Source organism: Otolemur garnettii, unplaced genomic scaffold (genome assembly GCF_000181295.1).
Source record: "Otolemur garnettii isolate 467f Iridium unplaced genomic scaffold, OtoGar3 scaffold00006, whole genome shotgun sequence".
Lineage (NCBI taxonomy): Eukaryota > Metazoa > Chordata > Mammalia > Primates > Galagidae > Otolemur > Otolemur garnettii.
In genome coordinates this window covers 41,676,145-41,692,574 of record NW_003852401.1, presented here as the reverse complement: position 1 = coordinate 41,692,574, position 16,430 = coordinate 41,676,145, and the positions used below count along the sequence as shown (strand labels likewise).

General features: G+C 40.7%; 1 protein-coding gene across 1 annotated transcript in view; it reads left to right on the top strand.

The window, feature by feature from the left end:
- Positions 1-16,430, top strand: part of KIF27 (kinesin family member 27) — a 97,920-nt gene that overhangs the window by 2,088 nt on the left and 79,402 nt on the right. The window contains exons 2-3 of the mRNA XM_023509134.1: positions 8,190-8,390; positions 10,165-11,123. Coding sequence (XP_023364902.1) covers positions 8,190-8,390; positions 10,165-11,123 — 1,160 coding nt within the window. The remainder of the gene's footprint in view (positions 1-8,189; positions 8,391-10,164; positions 11,124-16,430) is intronic.

The window sequence follows — 16,430 nt, the reverse complement described above, 5'->3', positions numbered from 1 at the left end:
CTGCCTCAACACCCAGCTATTTTTTTTTTTTTTTAGAGACAAGATCTTACTCTGGCTCAGGTTGGTCTCGAACTTATGAGCTCAGACAATCCACCTGCCTCCGCCTCCCAGAGTTCTAGGATTACAGACGTGAGCCACTGTGCCTGGTCGGTAGCTTTTGTTTTTGATTGGCAAATGATTGCCTTTATGGCTTAATAGTATGTGCTTTATGCCAATAGGAGTTATAAAATGTTCAGAGGTTAATGCCTTAATTTTAGCACTGCTGGGATTTATTTATTTATTTGAGACAAAGTCTCAAGCTGTTGCCCTGAGTAGAATGCCCTGGCATCTTGGCTCACAGCAATTTCAAACTCTTGGGTTCAAGTGATCTTCTTGCTTCAGTTTTCCTATTTTTCATAGAGACAGGGTCTCACTTTTGCTCAGGCTGGTCTTGAACTTGTGAGCTCAAGCTATCTACCTACCTTGGCCTCCCAGAGTGATGGGATTACAGGCGTGAGCAATTGTGCCCAACCTTGGTTGTTTTTTTTTTAATTAAGAGGCCATGAGTACTATTTTAATTCTGCAAGGGAAAAAGTTATCTATTGTTCTGAAATATTTTAACTGCTCTTAAAATTTTGATGCCAGAAGAAATAGACCACCATTAAAAACAGTTTTGTTCTTTTCTTTCTACTTTTTTTTTAATTGAAGAAATGTATTACAAAAAGGATTGCAAGTGGTACATAAGAAATGAAATTAAGGGGGGTGCCTGTGGCTCAGTGGGTAGGGTGCTGGCCCCATTTACCAAGGGTGGCAGGTTCAAACCTGGCCCCAGCCAAACTGCAACAAAAAAATAGCCAGACGTTGTGGCAGGTGCCTGTAATCCCAGCGACTCGGGAGGCTGAGGTAAGAGAATCGCTTAAGCCCAAGAGCTGGAGGTTACTGTGAGCTGTGATGCCATGACACTCTACCAAGGGTGACAAGTGAGACTCTGTCTCTAAAAAAAAAAAAAGAAATTAAATTAAACAAGTGAAAAGTCCTCTGGCTGCAAGAAATAATAATTTGAAGTGTATGTAGTACAACCCATATTACTATGTAGTTTTTGGTTTTTTAATCTGTTTTGTTAATGAGATGTTGTAACTGTGGTTATGTAACTTCCTTTTGTATTAATAGTATAAAATATCATTTCACCTCTCATTTGGGTCATAGAAATTCACCTCATTTTTTGACTATATAATATTCCATAGTGTGAACGAATCATAATTTATCCATTCAAATATTAATGGATGGTCAGGTTGTTTACTGTTATAAAAAAGTTGTACTAAGTATCTTTGTATATTTCCCTTTCTTAGACCTGTTAATATTTCTATAGAATAGATTTCCTAGAGATGGATTTGTTGAATCCAGAGTATGCACATTTAAAATGTAGGTAGATCACCTAAAAAATTACCCTCCAAAAATGGAGTACCAGTTAAAATTCCCACAACCAAAATATGAAAGCCATTTGCTGATATCCTTGTCACTTAGTAATATTATAAATTCATTTTTTCCATCTGGTAGGTAAAAAATTATACTTTGTTATTTAAAGTTGCATTTATCTCTTGGTATATTAGTGAAATTAGTGACCATTTTTGATTTCCCATTTCTGGGTCACTTGTCTACTGTTTGATTATTAAAAAAATTTTTTTTGAAACAAGCCTTGCTCTGTTGCCCAGGTTAGAGTGCAGTGGCATCATCAAAGCTCACTGCAGCTTCCAACTTCTGACCTCTGGCAATCCTCTTGTCTCAGCCTTCAGAGTAGCTGGGACTACAGGTGTGCACCACTATATCCAGCTAATTTTTCTATTTTTTGTAGAGATAAGGGTCTTACTGTTGCCTGGGCTCATCTCAATCTCCTGGGCTCAAGCAAAGCAGTCCTGTCTGAGCCTCCCAAAGTGCTAGGGTTACAGGTGTGAGCTGGTGCATCTGGCCTGCTATTTGACTATTTTGGCCATATTTGCATGGCAGTGGGTTTTTTCCCCAATAAATATTTATTGAGCATCTATAGTGTTGAGGGTACCATGCCAGACACTATGGCAGAAGGAAAAACTCTCTCTCACTTTTTTTTAATTTTAAAGATAGAGTCTCATTTTGTTGCCCTGGGTAGAGTATCTGGCATCATAGCTCACTGCACTCTCAAACTCTTGGGCTCAAGCGATCCTCTTGCCTCAGTTTTTCTTTTTTTCTTTCTTTTCCTTCCTTTCTTCTTCTTTTGTTTTTGTTTAGAAATGAGGTCTTGCTCTTACTCAGGCTGGTCTCAAACTCTTTTTTTTTTTGAGACAGAGTCTCAAGCTGTCACCCTGGGTAGAGTGCTGTGGCATCACAGCTCACAGTCACCTCCAACTCCCGGGCTCAAGCAAGTCTCTTGCCTCTGCCTCCCAAGTAGCTGGGACCACAGGTGCCCGCCACAACGCCTGGCTATTTTTTGGTTGCAGCTATCATTGTTGTTTGGCGAGCCCAGGCTGGATTCGAACCTGCCGTCTTAGGTGTATGTGGCTCGCCACAGGTGCCGAGCCTGGTCTCAAACTCTTAACTCAAACAATCGAGCCGCCTCAGCCTCCCAGAGTGCTAGGATTACAGATGCAAGAGCCTGGCCCACGTGCTTTGATTTATGGTGCTTTGATATCCGGTGAAGTAGGGAATGAATGAGCTATTTCTGGTCAGTTATAGTCTGCCTAATTCGGATTGCTTATCTATACTATAGATTGAAAGGGTTTGCACATTTCCTATTGGCTAGTTTCTGGAAGCTCTTAAGGAATCTCACTGTGCCCTGAGTGGAAGAAAAAAACTACAGTTTCCTTTATTTGCCACATGATGGCAGTCTTGTATCTTAAATTCGGTGAAAGCCATCCAAGTTAATAGAGGTTCGGATTTTCAGGATGTTTGTTGCCCAAAATCTAAACTTTGGTAATCTTCAGTGGGAAGATGAACATAAGTTGCTTTGCAGGTTCATTTGTAAGCCAACTTTTTGTTGCTTGGAATACATTTCTGAGGAACAGTGGAAAAAATGGTGGGCATATTTCTCAACTGGCCTACACAAACTTTTAAGTCTCAATTTTCCATTTAAATTGCATCTTATGCCCTTTTTAACTTTTTATTTTTATTTTTTTTGAGACATAGTCTCACTTTGTCACCCAAGGTGAAGTGTAATGGTGTGATCATAGCTCACTGCAGCCTTGAACTTTTGGGCTCAAGTGGTCCTCCTGTGTTAGCCTCCTGAGCAGCTGAACTACAGGTGTGAGCTACCACAACCCAGCATTTACTGACTTATAAATTGTGATAAAATATATATAAATATGTGTAATGTAAAATTTACCATTTTACTTTAACTGTACAGCATCAAATATTAATACATTCAGTGTTAATGCAGTCATCACCACTATTTTTTTTTTTTTTTTTTTTGAGACAGAGCCTCAAGCTTTCCCCCTGGGTAGAGTGCCATGGCATTACAGCTCACAGCAACCTCCAACTCCTGGGCTCAAGCGAGTCTCCTGCCTCTGCCTCCCAAGTAGCTGGGACCACAGGCGCCCGCCACAACGCCCGGCTATTTTTTGGTTGCAGCCGTCATTGTTGTTTGGTGGGTCCGGGCTGGGGATCCGAACCCGCCACCTTAGGTGTACGTGGCTGGCGCCTTAGCCGGTTGAGCTATAGGCGCCGAGCCGTCATCACCACTATTTCCAAAATTTTTCATCACCCCAAACAGAAGCTCTGTACCATCCCATATCCCTTGGTAATCCCACTTTGCTTTCTGTCTCTTTGAATTTGCCTATTCTAGATATTTCTTTCTTTCTTTTTTTTGTTGAGGCAGAGTCCTACCCTATGCCCCTGAGCACGGTGCAGTGGCTTGGTACCTCACCGCAACCTCAGACTCCGGTTTGTGGGCATCCTGCTGCCTCAGCCTCTGGAAGCCGCTGGGATTACAGGCGCTCGCCGCTGCTCCCGTCTGGGTTTTTTCATTTTTTTCATGAGTCGAGGTCTCACTCTCGCTCAGGTGAGTCTCGAATTCCTGAGCTCCAGCGATTCTCCCTCCTCAGCCTCCCACAGTGCTGGGATTACAGGCGTGAGCCACCGCGAGTCTTACATTGTCGCCCTCGGTAGAGTGCCATGGCAGAACAGCTCACAGCAACCTCCAGCTGAGCCAGCACCCTACCCACTGAGCCACAGGCACTGCCCCTTGTGCACAGGAATTTTTTATGGGCTAAGGGCCACCTTCCTGTATCTAGTATTTGATGAACAGTGAATTAGTAAATTGAGAAAAGTAAAATATTTATAAAATAGCATGGCCTATTTACAGAATAAAATGCCACCCCATAGAATTCTATCTTTATATTAAAGTGGGCATTTCTACTACCCCTACCTGCTTAGAATTTCACTGGTGCCACTTAATGCCTATTTCATTCATGGAAATTTTCAAATGTATTTTCTTATAACATTTTTTATTTTTGCCTTAAACTTATATAAATATCACTTAGTTTATTGGGTTGTCTTGTCAAAGAAGATTATAAACTTCTTTATTTTATGCTTCTTGTTTTATTGGTTTATTTTTAAACTATACTGCTTCAAAGTTTTAATTTATTTTTAAATTACATATTTAGAAATTATTTCTAGCCTGGGGCAGCAGAGTGAGACTCTCTCAAAAAATTATTTCTAATGGTAAAAATTCAAATAATACCATTGTAAGATTTAAAAATAAAAGTTTTGTTTTTTTTTTCTGACTCAGAGGTAACCATTGTTAAGTTTTTGTGTACATTTTCAAAAATATTAATTGCGCAGATATGTACTTTTCCTTTTACCCAGATGAAATTTTCTATGCAATTGCTTTTTTTTTTGCAGTTTTTGGCCAGGGCTGGATTTGAACCCGTCACCTCTGGCATATGAGGCTGGCGCCCTGCTCCTTTGAGCCACAGGTGCCACCCTGCAATTGTTTTTTTGGGGGGGGGTGCAGAGCCTCAAGCTGTCCCCCTGGGTAGAGTGCTGTGGCATCACAGCTCACAGCAACCTCCAACTCCTAGGCTCAAGCAAGTCTCCTGCCTCAGCCTCCCAAGTAGCTGGGACCACAGGTGCCTGCCACAGTGCCCGGCTATTTTTTGGTTGCAGCTGTCATTGTTGTTTGGCGGGCTGGGCTGGATTCGAACCCGCCACCTTAGGTGTATATGGCTGGCACCTTAGCCACTTGAGCCACAGGCGCCGAGCCTGCAATTGCTTTTTTTACTTCATAGATCTTAGATATCTTTAACAGGAGGTGTATGTTACACCACTGTCATCTATCCATTCTCCTGCCAATGGATTTATGGAATTTATTGGAATTTTTTTATGATTGTCAATAGTCTTTATTGATCCTGATAATGTCTTTGGGCACTTCCAATCTCTTTAGGACCCTATCTGAGTTAAAGAGTGATCATGTTTACATTTTTGATACTATTGGTATTAATGACTCTCCAAAAAGGCTATATCAGTTTACATTTTCATAGTCTATTAGAAGACTCTGTTCATTGGCTTGATACCTGTAGCACAGTGGTTACCATGCCAGCCACATATACCAAAACCAGCCCAGGCCAGCTAAAACAACAATGACAACCTCAAATAAATAGCTGGGCCTTGTGGTGGGCACCTGTAGTCCCAGGAGGCTGAGGCAAAAGAATTGCTTAATCCCAAGAGTTTGAGGTTGCTGTGAGCTGTGATGCCACGTCACTCTACAGAGGGTGACATAGTGAGACTCTGTCTCAAAAAAAAAAAAAGACTCAGTTCATATCCTTGAGAAAACTAGGCATTATCAAAATTTAAATCTTTGTTTACATGGTTTTACACAGTGAATAATTATAGTGATTAGTCATTGTGAATATAATTATCAATTTTAGTAGCATTTTGATGTTAGCATGTATAGTATTAAAAATTGAGAGAATGCTTGATATATCTGCTTTAACTTTATCTTAAAATAATTTATAGACCAGGTGCAGTGGCTCATGCCTGTAATCCCAGTACTTTGGGAAAAAGTAGGAGGATCCCTTGAGGCCAGGAGTTTGAGACCAGCCTGGACAATATAGTGAGAACCTATCTTTACAAAAAGTTAAAAACAATAATTAATAACCCTTTCTTTACCCACTTCTGCAGCCAGCTACCATCCCACTTCTCCATTTTCTTTTGCATTAGAACCTTGAATGTGTTACCTGTGATTTGTAGTGTCCAGTTCTGTTTCCATCCTTTCTTAAATCTACTCTATTTAGATTTTCATCTCTACTATCGTTGAAACTGTACTTGCCAAGATAATCATAAATGACCTTTACTTTGTTAAATCCAATGGTCACTTCTTATTTCTCATCTTACTGGACCTATCAACAGATTTGATACACCCTCTGCACTTGGCTTCTAGGCCACTACCTTCTTGGTTTTCCTACTTAACTGATTACTCTCAGGCCTTTTTGCTTGGTTCTTTATAAATGAATGACGTGCACAAAGACTCGGCCTTTGGTACTCTTCTCTTCTGCCTCTCTACTTTCTTGATGATCTCATCTACTTGACATTAAATCCCTTATAAGTATAGCTAACTTCCAATTTTCAATTGCCTATTTAACTTAAGGAATGCCTAATTGACATATCAAGCTTCCTATGGTTAAAGACCCAACTCCTGCCATTTTCCCCTCAAGCCAACTCAACACCCATTCTTCCCTGTATAAGCTGATGACAACTCCAGTGGCTCAAGACAAAACCTTGACTCAATTACTTTCTCTCACATCCCATATCCCGTCTCTCAGGATATCATAATGGCTCTTCCTTTAACATAAATCCAGAATCCAGCTACATCCTGGTGTAAGCCAATCTATCTACGACTTGACCCCTTTGATTCCCAGATTACTGCAGTAGCCTCTTAAGTGGTCTCCCTGCTTCCACCCCAGCAAAACACAGTAGCCAGAGTAGTCTTTTAAAAATCTCAAGCAGTAGACTCAGCTCCTGTAGCTCAGCGGCTAGGGTACTAGCCACATACACACCAGAGCTGGCAGGTTTGAACTCAGCCTGGGCTGCCAAACAACAATGACGACTACAACCAAAAAATAGCCGGGCATTGTGGCGGGTGCCTGTAGTACCAGCTACTTGGGGAGGCTGAGGCAAGAGTATCACTTAAGCCCAAGAGTTGGAGGTTGCTGTGAGGTGTGACGCCACGACACTCCACTGGGGGTGACATACTAAGACTGTCTCAAAAAAAAACCCTCAAGCAGTAGTAAACTATTGCTCTATTTCAGTGGCTCTCACGTGTTTAGTAAGGACCTCCATGAACTGGCTTCTGTCACTTCTCTGATCTCATTTCTTATCACTCTGCCTTTGCTTCCTCTGCAACAGCCACCCTAGTCTCCTTGTTCATGAATCACACTAATTTAGTGCCTTTGCAATGGCTGTTTCCTCTGAGACACTTTCCTCAGATATCCATATGGCCCCTCTACCACTTCTTTCAAGTCTTTGTTCAAATGTTAGGTTCTAAATGATGCCCACCATGGTCTTCCTATTTAAAGTTGTGAGCACCTTCCACCCCCTACTTTTTTCTCTAGGTACATTTAACATCTTTTTTTTTTTCTGGAGATAGAGCCTTAAGCTGTTGCCCTGGGTAGAGTGCTGTGGCATCACAGCTCACAACAACCTCCAACTCCTGGGCTTAAGTGATTCTCTTGCCTCAGCCTCCCAAGTAGCTGAGACTACAGGTGCCCGCCACAACACCTGGCTAGTTTTTGGTTGTAGTTTGGCAGGCCAGGGATGGATTTGAACCTGTCTGCTCTGGTGTATGTGGCTGGCGCCTTTGCTGCTTGAGCTACAGGCGCTGAGCCACATTTAACATCCTTAATATACTGTATAATTCATCAATCAATTATTATCATTTTTTTTAATTGTCTGTCTTTCATAGAGGGTAGAGATTTTTTTCCCCCTATTTTGTTCACTGATGGTTCCCAGAATCCTAGAACAGCACCTGGCATATAGTAGGTACTAAATAAGTAGTGGATGAATAAATGCATGAGTGGATTCTGAGTTAAGGGGATGTATGTTAAAACTTTTACCTATGAATTTTATAGTTGTGATTCAAAAATATTGTGGAGAAATGTGAAAAAAATATATTAACTGTAGATCTTAGGTTGTAGTTTTTCTTATATTTGAAGTTTTAGATGTGCTTTCTTTTTCTAAATTTTCAGCTTCAGTTGTAGATGGACAAAAGGGTATCATTCCTCGAGCTATCCAAGAAATATTTCAAAGCATCTCTGAACATCCTAGCATTGACTTTAGTGTAAAAGTATCTTATATAGAAGTCTACAAGGAAGACCTAAGAGATCTTCTAGAATTGGAGACATCCATGAAGGATCTTCACATCCGAGAAGATGAAAAAGGAAACACAGGTAGCCCACTAAATTGATTTACTTCATTAACAAACAGATATGCTTTAATGCTTTAATTCAGTTTCTGGATGTATTTTAGGAATCTTTAAAAACAGATATGGAAGAAGAATGAATTTAATTTTACCTTTAAATTGAATAGTTTATTGATTATCAATCTTAGGCAAATAACTGTGTTGAAAAGTAGTTCACACTGGTTGGTGAGGTGAATTTATTAATTTGTGATTCAAGATATTGACTTCCTGCAGTTGTCCTTCTATGGCCTGACCTCAGGTGAGACTGATACAGGCTAAATTTGTTTTTGTATCTTCTTTCTTCCCAGATATATCCCAAGATTGGAGTTGGCTCTTCCTTTAGGAACTTTCCATTCTTCTTTGATTTTTATTCTAGCACGCTGTCTTTTTTTTAAAAAATTTGAATTTATGTTTTCACTTTTGCATGTTGACACTTCCATGTTTTTTGGTTTTTGTACTCCTCAAGGTCTGACTTCTGTAACAGGAATCTGTTAATCTTATTACCTAGTATGCATTTTCTTCTGGGGAAATATGTGGGTCCAAGTCTAGGTATCTTAAGGAATAATAATTTCTGCTTTTCTGATTTTAATGCTAATATGTTCATCATAAGATATTTTGAAAACAGGAAAATATAAGGAAAAAGGCAAAGTTTATCTTAGAACTAGAAATAGCATCTTCTCTTTCTGGTTTATTTCTTTTCAGATTTCTTTTGCTGTGTATATATAATTTTTTTTTTCCTAGAAAGATCTCAGCTTGGCACCGTAGCACAGTGTTTATGGCACCAGCCACATACCCTGAGGCTGGTGGGTTTGAACCCAGCCCAGGCCAGCTAAAAAACAACAATGGCAACTGCAACAACAAAAAAAATAATTGGGTGTTGTGGTGGGTGCTTGTAGTTCCAGCTACTTGGGAGGCTGAGGCAAGTGAATCACTTGAGCCCAAGACTTTGAGGTTGCTGTGAGCTGTGATGCCATGGTACTCTACCAAGGGTGACATAGTGAAACTCTCAAAAATAAAAAAAAAAAAAGTAGAAGGATCTCATTCTTGTCACCCAGGCTAGGATGTAGTGGTGTGATCCTAGATCACTGCAGCTTCAGACTTCTGGCTCAAACAGTCCTCTTGCCTTATCCCCTCAAGTAGCTGGGACTATAGGCGCATGCTACCATAGCCGTCTAATTTTTAAAATTTTTTTTATAAAGATGGGGTCTTGCCATGTTGCCCAGGCTGGTCTCTAACTCCTGGTCTCAAGTGATCCTTCCACTTAAGCCTCTCAAAGTGCCTGGGATTATAGGCTCCTGCCCCTGTGTCATTTTTTTTTTTTTTTTTAGACAGAGCCTCAAGCCTCACCCTGGGTAGAGTGCTGTGGCATCACAGCTCACAGAAACCTCCAACTCCTGGGCTCAAGCTATTCTCCTGCCTCTGCTTCCCAAGTAGCTGGGACCACAGGCGCCCGCCATAATGCCTGGCTATTTTTTGGTTGTAGCCATCATTGTTGTTTGGTGGGCCTGGGCTGGATTCAAACCCGCCAGCTTAGGTGTATGTGGCTGGCGCCTTAGCCACTTGAGCCACAGGCGCTGAGCCTAATGTTAAACTGTTGTTGTTTGAAATGCTATTGATTTTGTTTTTTAAAGAGACTATCTTGGCTAGGCTCTTTAGCAGATGATAACTGTTGTTATCAAAAAATGATGATAACTGTTGTGTGGTTATTTTAACTGTATTGAATTTTGATGAAAAGTTTAAAAACTTGTTATTGTTATTTTAAGTGATTGTTGGGGCCAAGGAATTCCATGTAGAGAATGCAGATGAAGTGATGAGTCTTCTGGAGGTGGGGAACGCAGCCAGACATACAAGTACCACCCAAATGAATGAGCATTCCAGCAGATCACATGCAATTTTTACAATCAGCATTTGTCAAGTTGAGAAAAATATGGAGGCAGCTGAAGATGGATCTTGGTATTCCCGTCGGCATATTGTCTCAAAGTTCCACTTTGTGGATTTGGCTGGATCAGAAAGAGTAACCAAAACAGGGAATACTGGTGAACGGTTCAAAGAATCCATTCAAATCAACAGTGGGTTGCTGGCTTTAGGAAATGTAATAAGTGCTCTTGGGGACCCACGTCGGAAGAGTTCTCATATTCCATACAGGGATGCTAAAATTACCCGGCTTCTGAAAGATTCCCTAGGAGGCAGTGCTAAGACTGTCATGATCACATGTGTCAGCCCATCCTCCTCAGATTTTGAGGAGTCCTTAAATTCTCTTAAATATGCAAACAGAGCACGGAACATTAGAAACAAACCCACTGTGAATGTCAGCCCTGAGTCAAACCGCATGGATGAAATGGAATTTGAGATTAAATTGCTTCGAGAAGCTTTGCAAGGCCAGCGGACTAGTGTCAGCCAGACTAGCCAGATCCACCGAGAGGGGACTCCTGATAAAAATAGAATCCATTCTCTGGAGGAGCAAGTAGCTCAGCTACAAGGAGAGTGTCTGGGTTACCAAACTTGTATAGAAGAAGCCTTTACCTTCCTGGTGGACTTAAAAGATGCTGTCAGACTAAATCAAAATCAGCAACACAAGCTGCAGGAGTGGTTTAACATGACCCAGGAGACCAGAAAGGATGTCTTCACCTCATGGCGAGAAAACCGAATCGTTGGTAACCTGGAAGAAGGACCCCAGCATATTACAGTTCTCCAACTGAAGAGAGAGCTTAAGAAATGCCAGGTACTTAGACATACCCTTTTCTTATTTGATTTTTAAAATTGATATCTGCTATACACATTTTGGGGGTACATATGATAATTTAATACATTTAGGTATTTTATGAGTATCTTGTTTAAGGACTAAATTTATTTTGGTAATTTCTAAGTCATTTTGGAATTTTGTTTTTTTAAAAGAATTATATATAGAATCTCATTTGCCTTTCTCTTGTTCTGTTTCTTTCTACCCTTTTTATCCTTCCTCTTCAACTTCCTATGTTTCTTGACTCCTCTTTCTTTCTCCTTTGGTTAAAATGTATTTTAATTTGTATATTTGTTAAATAGAACCTTGTGATACTGGTTGTCAGTTTACAGGAAGAAAAGAAACACATTAACAGAAATAAAATTAAGTTACACTTTACTAGATTTTTTCCCCCTTTCTATTGGTCAGGGGTTCTCGAAAGAAAAAATCACTTCATCTGTTGAAAAAAAAAAATGAAGGCTCGGCGCCTGTGGCTCAAGCGGCTAAGGCGCCAGCCACATACACCTAAGGTGGTGGGTTCGAATCCCCAGCCCGGGCCCGCCAAACAACAAGGATGGCTACAACCAAAAAATGGCCGGGCATTGTGGCAGGTGCCTGTGGTCCCGGCTACTTGGGAGGCTGAGGCAGGAGACTCGCTTGAGCCCAGGAGTTGGAGGTTGCTGTAAGCGTGATGCCATAGCACTCTATACAGGGGGATAGCTTGAGGCTCCGTCTCAAAAAAAAGAAAAAAAAAAGAACATATTTGTTGATATTTAAGGAATTTAGGTATGTACATGTATGTATGTTTATATATATATTGAGTTCAGAATTATATTTCCTCTATTTTCATCTAAAAATTGTTTGTTTTTTTAAACACAGTCTCGCTTTGTCACACCCTGGTAGAGTGCGTTGGTGTCATAGCTCACAGCAACCTCAGACTCCTGGGCTCAAGGAATTCACTTGTCTCAGCCTCCTGAGTAGCTAGACCCATAGGCGCCCACCACAACACCCTGTTATTTTTTAGAGATGGGGTCTACCTCTTGCTCAGGCTGGTCTTGAACTTGTGAGCTTAAGCAATATACCTGCCTTGGACTCCTAGTGGGCTAGGATTACAGGCGTGAGCCATCATGCCCAGCCTTCAGAAAATGTTTATTGCATGTATCATAGTAGAAATAGTGAGGTCCAGGATACACCATAGTTCTGCATCCTTGAAATGCAGTTTGCACTCTAGTAAGGAAATGGATAGTCCTATTTACTTATGGGATATTGTTCCTTAGTAATATGGTTCCAACTTCCATGCATTTTTTAAAATAGGAAAACATGTAATTAAAAATATAGCTTTCTGGTTAGAATTATTTCAGCAAAACCTTTTTATAGGAAGTATGATTAAAAAGCTATTTATATTGTCCTCTATTATAGCAGTTCTTAGAACTTTTTGATCCAAGATTGATTCTTTACTTGCTGTGCTCTCCTCTCTCTCTCTTTTCTTTCTTTTTAGAGACAGGGCCTCACTCTATTACCCAGGCTGGAGTGCAGAGACATCATCATAACTACTGCAGCCTCAAATTCCTGGACTGAAATTATCCTCCCATCTCCGCCTCCCAAGTAGCTAAGACTACCATGTCAGGATAATTTTTATATTTTTTGTAGAGATGAAGTCTTGCCCAGGCTGATCTTAAACTCCTAGCCTCAAGTGATCCTTTTTCCTTGGCTTCCCAAAGTGCTGGGATTATAGGCATGAACCACCACAGTTGGCCTTATATTTTAGTTTGTTTGTTTATTTAGTTAGTTAGTTTTGCAGTTTTTGGCCAGGGCTGGGTTTGAACCTGCCACCTCTGGCATATGGGGCCCGTGCCCTACTCCTTTGAGCCACAGGTGCTACCCTATTTATTTATTTTTTATTAAATTAAGGGTCTGATGGGCAGCGCCTTTGGCTCAGCGAGTAGGGCACTGGCCCCATATATTGAGGGTGGCAGGTTCAAACCTGGTCCCGGCCGAACTGCAGCCAAAAAATAGCCAGGCACTGTGGCTGGCGCCTGCAGTCCCAGCTACTTGGGAGGCTGAGGCAGGAGAATTGCTTAAGCCCAGGAGTTGGAGGTTGCTGTGAGCTATGTGACGCCACAGCACTGTACCAAGCCTTTAAATATTGGAAACTGTCAAGTTTACAGGGGCAGAGATGTTTTTCAAAATTCTAATTTTTGTGTGAAACTTGAATTTAATAAAAGTGAGACTCTGTCCCTACCAAAAAAAAAAAAAATTAAGGGTCTGGGACTTCTTTATACTTTTAAAATTGAAGTTTCCCAGAGAACTTTTACTTATGAAGGATATATTTATTGATATTTATTGTGTTAGAATTAAAGGTGAGAAAAAATTAAGCTATTTATTAATTCATTCAAAACTAACAAAGCCCAATAATGTATTAATATAAAGAACATTTTTTTTTTCCCATGGAAATAACTATTTTCCAACACAAAACATTCTGAGAGTAGAATTATTTTATGTGTTTGCAAATCTTTTTAAACATCTGGCTTAATAGATAACTGTTGGATTTTCAAATCTGGTTTATTATTAAGTTTATTACAATGTTATATTAGTTGAAGTTTGTGAAGAAAATTCAGCTTTTTAGATTTGTAGCTGGAGGGGAGGACTATTTTTTTTTTTTTTTTGAAACAGAGTCTCACTATGTTACCCTTGGTAGAATGCCATGGCATCACAGCTTACAGCAACCTCAAACTCTTGAGCTTAAGCAATTCTCTTGCCTCAGCCTCCCAAGTAGCTGGGAGTACAGGTGCCCCACAACACCTGGCTATTTTTTAGTTATAGTTGTTTTTGTTGTTTAGCAGGCCTGGGCTAGATTTGAACCTGCCAGCCCTGATGTAGTGCCCTAAGCACTGAGCTACGGGCGCCGAGCCAGGAGGGGAGGACTATTTTAATAATTTTGTCAGATAGTTGTAGATACTCTACTTTGCTGCTACACCAAAACGCAACAAGTAGAAATTGCTTTCTTCTTTCCTTTTCTCCTAGCTTCTGGCTTTCCTCCCTTCCTCCCCTCCCTTCCTTCCTTCTTCCCTTCCTATGTTGCCCAGGATGACCTCAGACTCCTGGGAACTACTGACCTCTAGCATTCGCTTGCTTCAAACTCTGGGATTTCAAACTACTTTGTTATGTTAAGATTGATATATTGAAGTCTACTAGTCTCTATCTTGTACTTTAAGTGGATATTTACATACGATTTTGAACCATTATGCTTTGGTGATTTGGAGAATATTTTGTGTACAAGGTGATGCCATCTTCCAAATGTTGACACATTTCATTATACAATATTAAAAAGTCACATTCATTAATGTCATCAAGTGATTTCACCAGGAAAGCCTTTAAATATTGGAAACTGTCAAGTTTACAGGGGCAGAGATGTTTTTCAAAATTCTAATTTTTGTGTGAAACTTGAATTTAATCATTCACAAAAATTACATTTTGAAAAAATGTCTGGGCTTGGTGCCTGTAGCTCAGCAGCTAGGTCACATACACTGGGGCTGGCAGGTTCAAACCCAGCCTGGGCCTGCCAAACAACAAAAACAACTATAACAAAAAGATAGCCAGGCATTGTGGCAGGTGCCTGTAGTCCCAGCTACTTAGAAGGCTGAGGCAAGAGAATTGCGTAAGCCCAAGAGTTGGAGGTTGCTGTGAGCTGTGAGCTGTGTGATGCCACGGCACTCTATCCAGTGTGACATAGTAAGACTCTGTCTCAAAATAAAGAAAAAATGTCTGCCACAGGCTGGCACTGGGGCTCACACCTGTAATCTTAGCATTCTGGGAGACTGAGGTGGGTGGATGGCTTGAGCTCAAGAGTTAGAGTCCAGCCCGAACAAGAGCAAGACTCTGTCTCTAAAAAAAGGAAAAAATAGTCAAGTGTTATAGCAGGTGCCTGCAGTCCCAGCTACTCAGGAGGCTGAGGCAAGAAGTTCGCTTGAACCCCACAGTTTGAGGTTGTGAGCTATGATGCCATGGCACTCAACCAAGGGTGACAAAGTGAGACTCTTATCTCAAAAAAAAAAAGGCTCTGCCACATACCAACTCTGAAAAACCATAGTTTCTGTTGTTCTTTAGAGTAAAAATAATACCCTATGAAATAAGTAACTAGTTGAGCTTGCAACTCAATTGCACAAGTACTTTTCCCAACAAATAACTTTTGCCTTTCACTATGCCGCAGAAATACTTTATACATACTTCCCACTTTGTCACACAGAAATTTGTACACAGGTTTGAGAGTTAGTAATCTTTATTGTTTCACCAAGACTTTCTTTTTTTTTTTAGACCGAGTTTCACTTTCTTAGCCCTTGTAGAGTGCTGTGGCTTCATAGTTCACAGCAACCTCAAACTCCTGGGCTCAAGCAATCCTCTTGCATCAGCTTCCCAAGTAGCTGGGACTATAGGCGCCCACCACAACACCTGGCTATTTATTTTCTTTCTTCTCTTTCTTTTTTTTAGAGAAGGGGCTGGGGAGGGTGGTCTCATTTTTGCTTAGACTGGTCTCGAACTCATGACGTCAAGTGATTCACCTGCCTTGGCCTCCTAGAGTGCTGGTGCTGAGATTATAGGCGTGAGCCACTGCGCCTGGCCCTTTTCTCTCTTTTTTTTTTTTTTTTTTTGAGATAGGGTCTTGCTCTGGTGCCCAGGCTAGAGGGCAATGATGTCATCATAATTCACTGTTAACCTCATTTCCTGGGCTCATGCAATCCTCCTGCCTCAGCCTTCTGAGTAACTGGGACTATAGGTGTGTACCACCATGTCTGGCTAATTTTTACATTTTTTTTAGAGATGAGGATCTCATAATATTGCTCAGGATGATCTTGAACTCTTGGCCTTAAGTGATCCTTCCACCTCAGCTTCCCAAAGTATTGGGATTACAGGCATGAGCCATCATGCCTGGTCTCACTGAGACATTCTTTTTTTTTTCTTTTCAGGTTAAGTTGAAGGTATAAACAACCAAGTCACAATATTTGAGTTTATTAGGTAGAGTCCCTCTTATAGTTGTGTCCCACACCCAAAAGGTGTGCCATATACCCCTATATTGTATCTATTAAGTGGGAGTACCCTCCCACCCCCTTCCTCATTCTCTACCCTCATACTTGAATTAAAATGAATTTTTCTCCTCTGTGGGTATGAATTAGATGGTCTAATGGCTTCCTATTAGTATTGAGTACGCTGGATATTTGCTTTTCCATTCTTGTGACCCTTTACTAAGAATGTATTTCTTCTCCATCCAGGTTAATACAAAAGATGTAAAGTCACCATCTTTTTTTTTTTTTT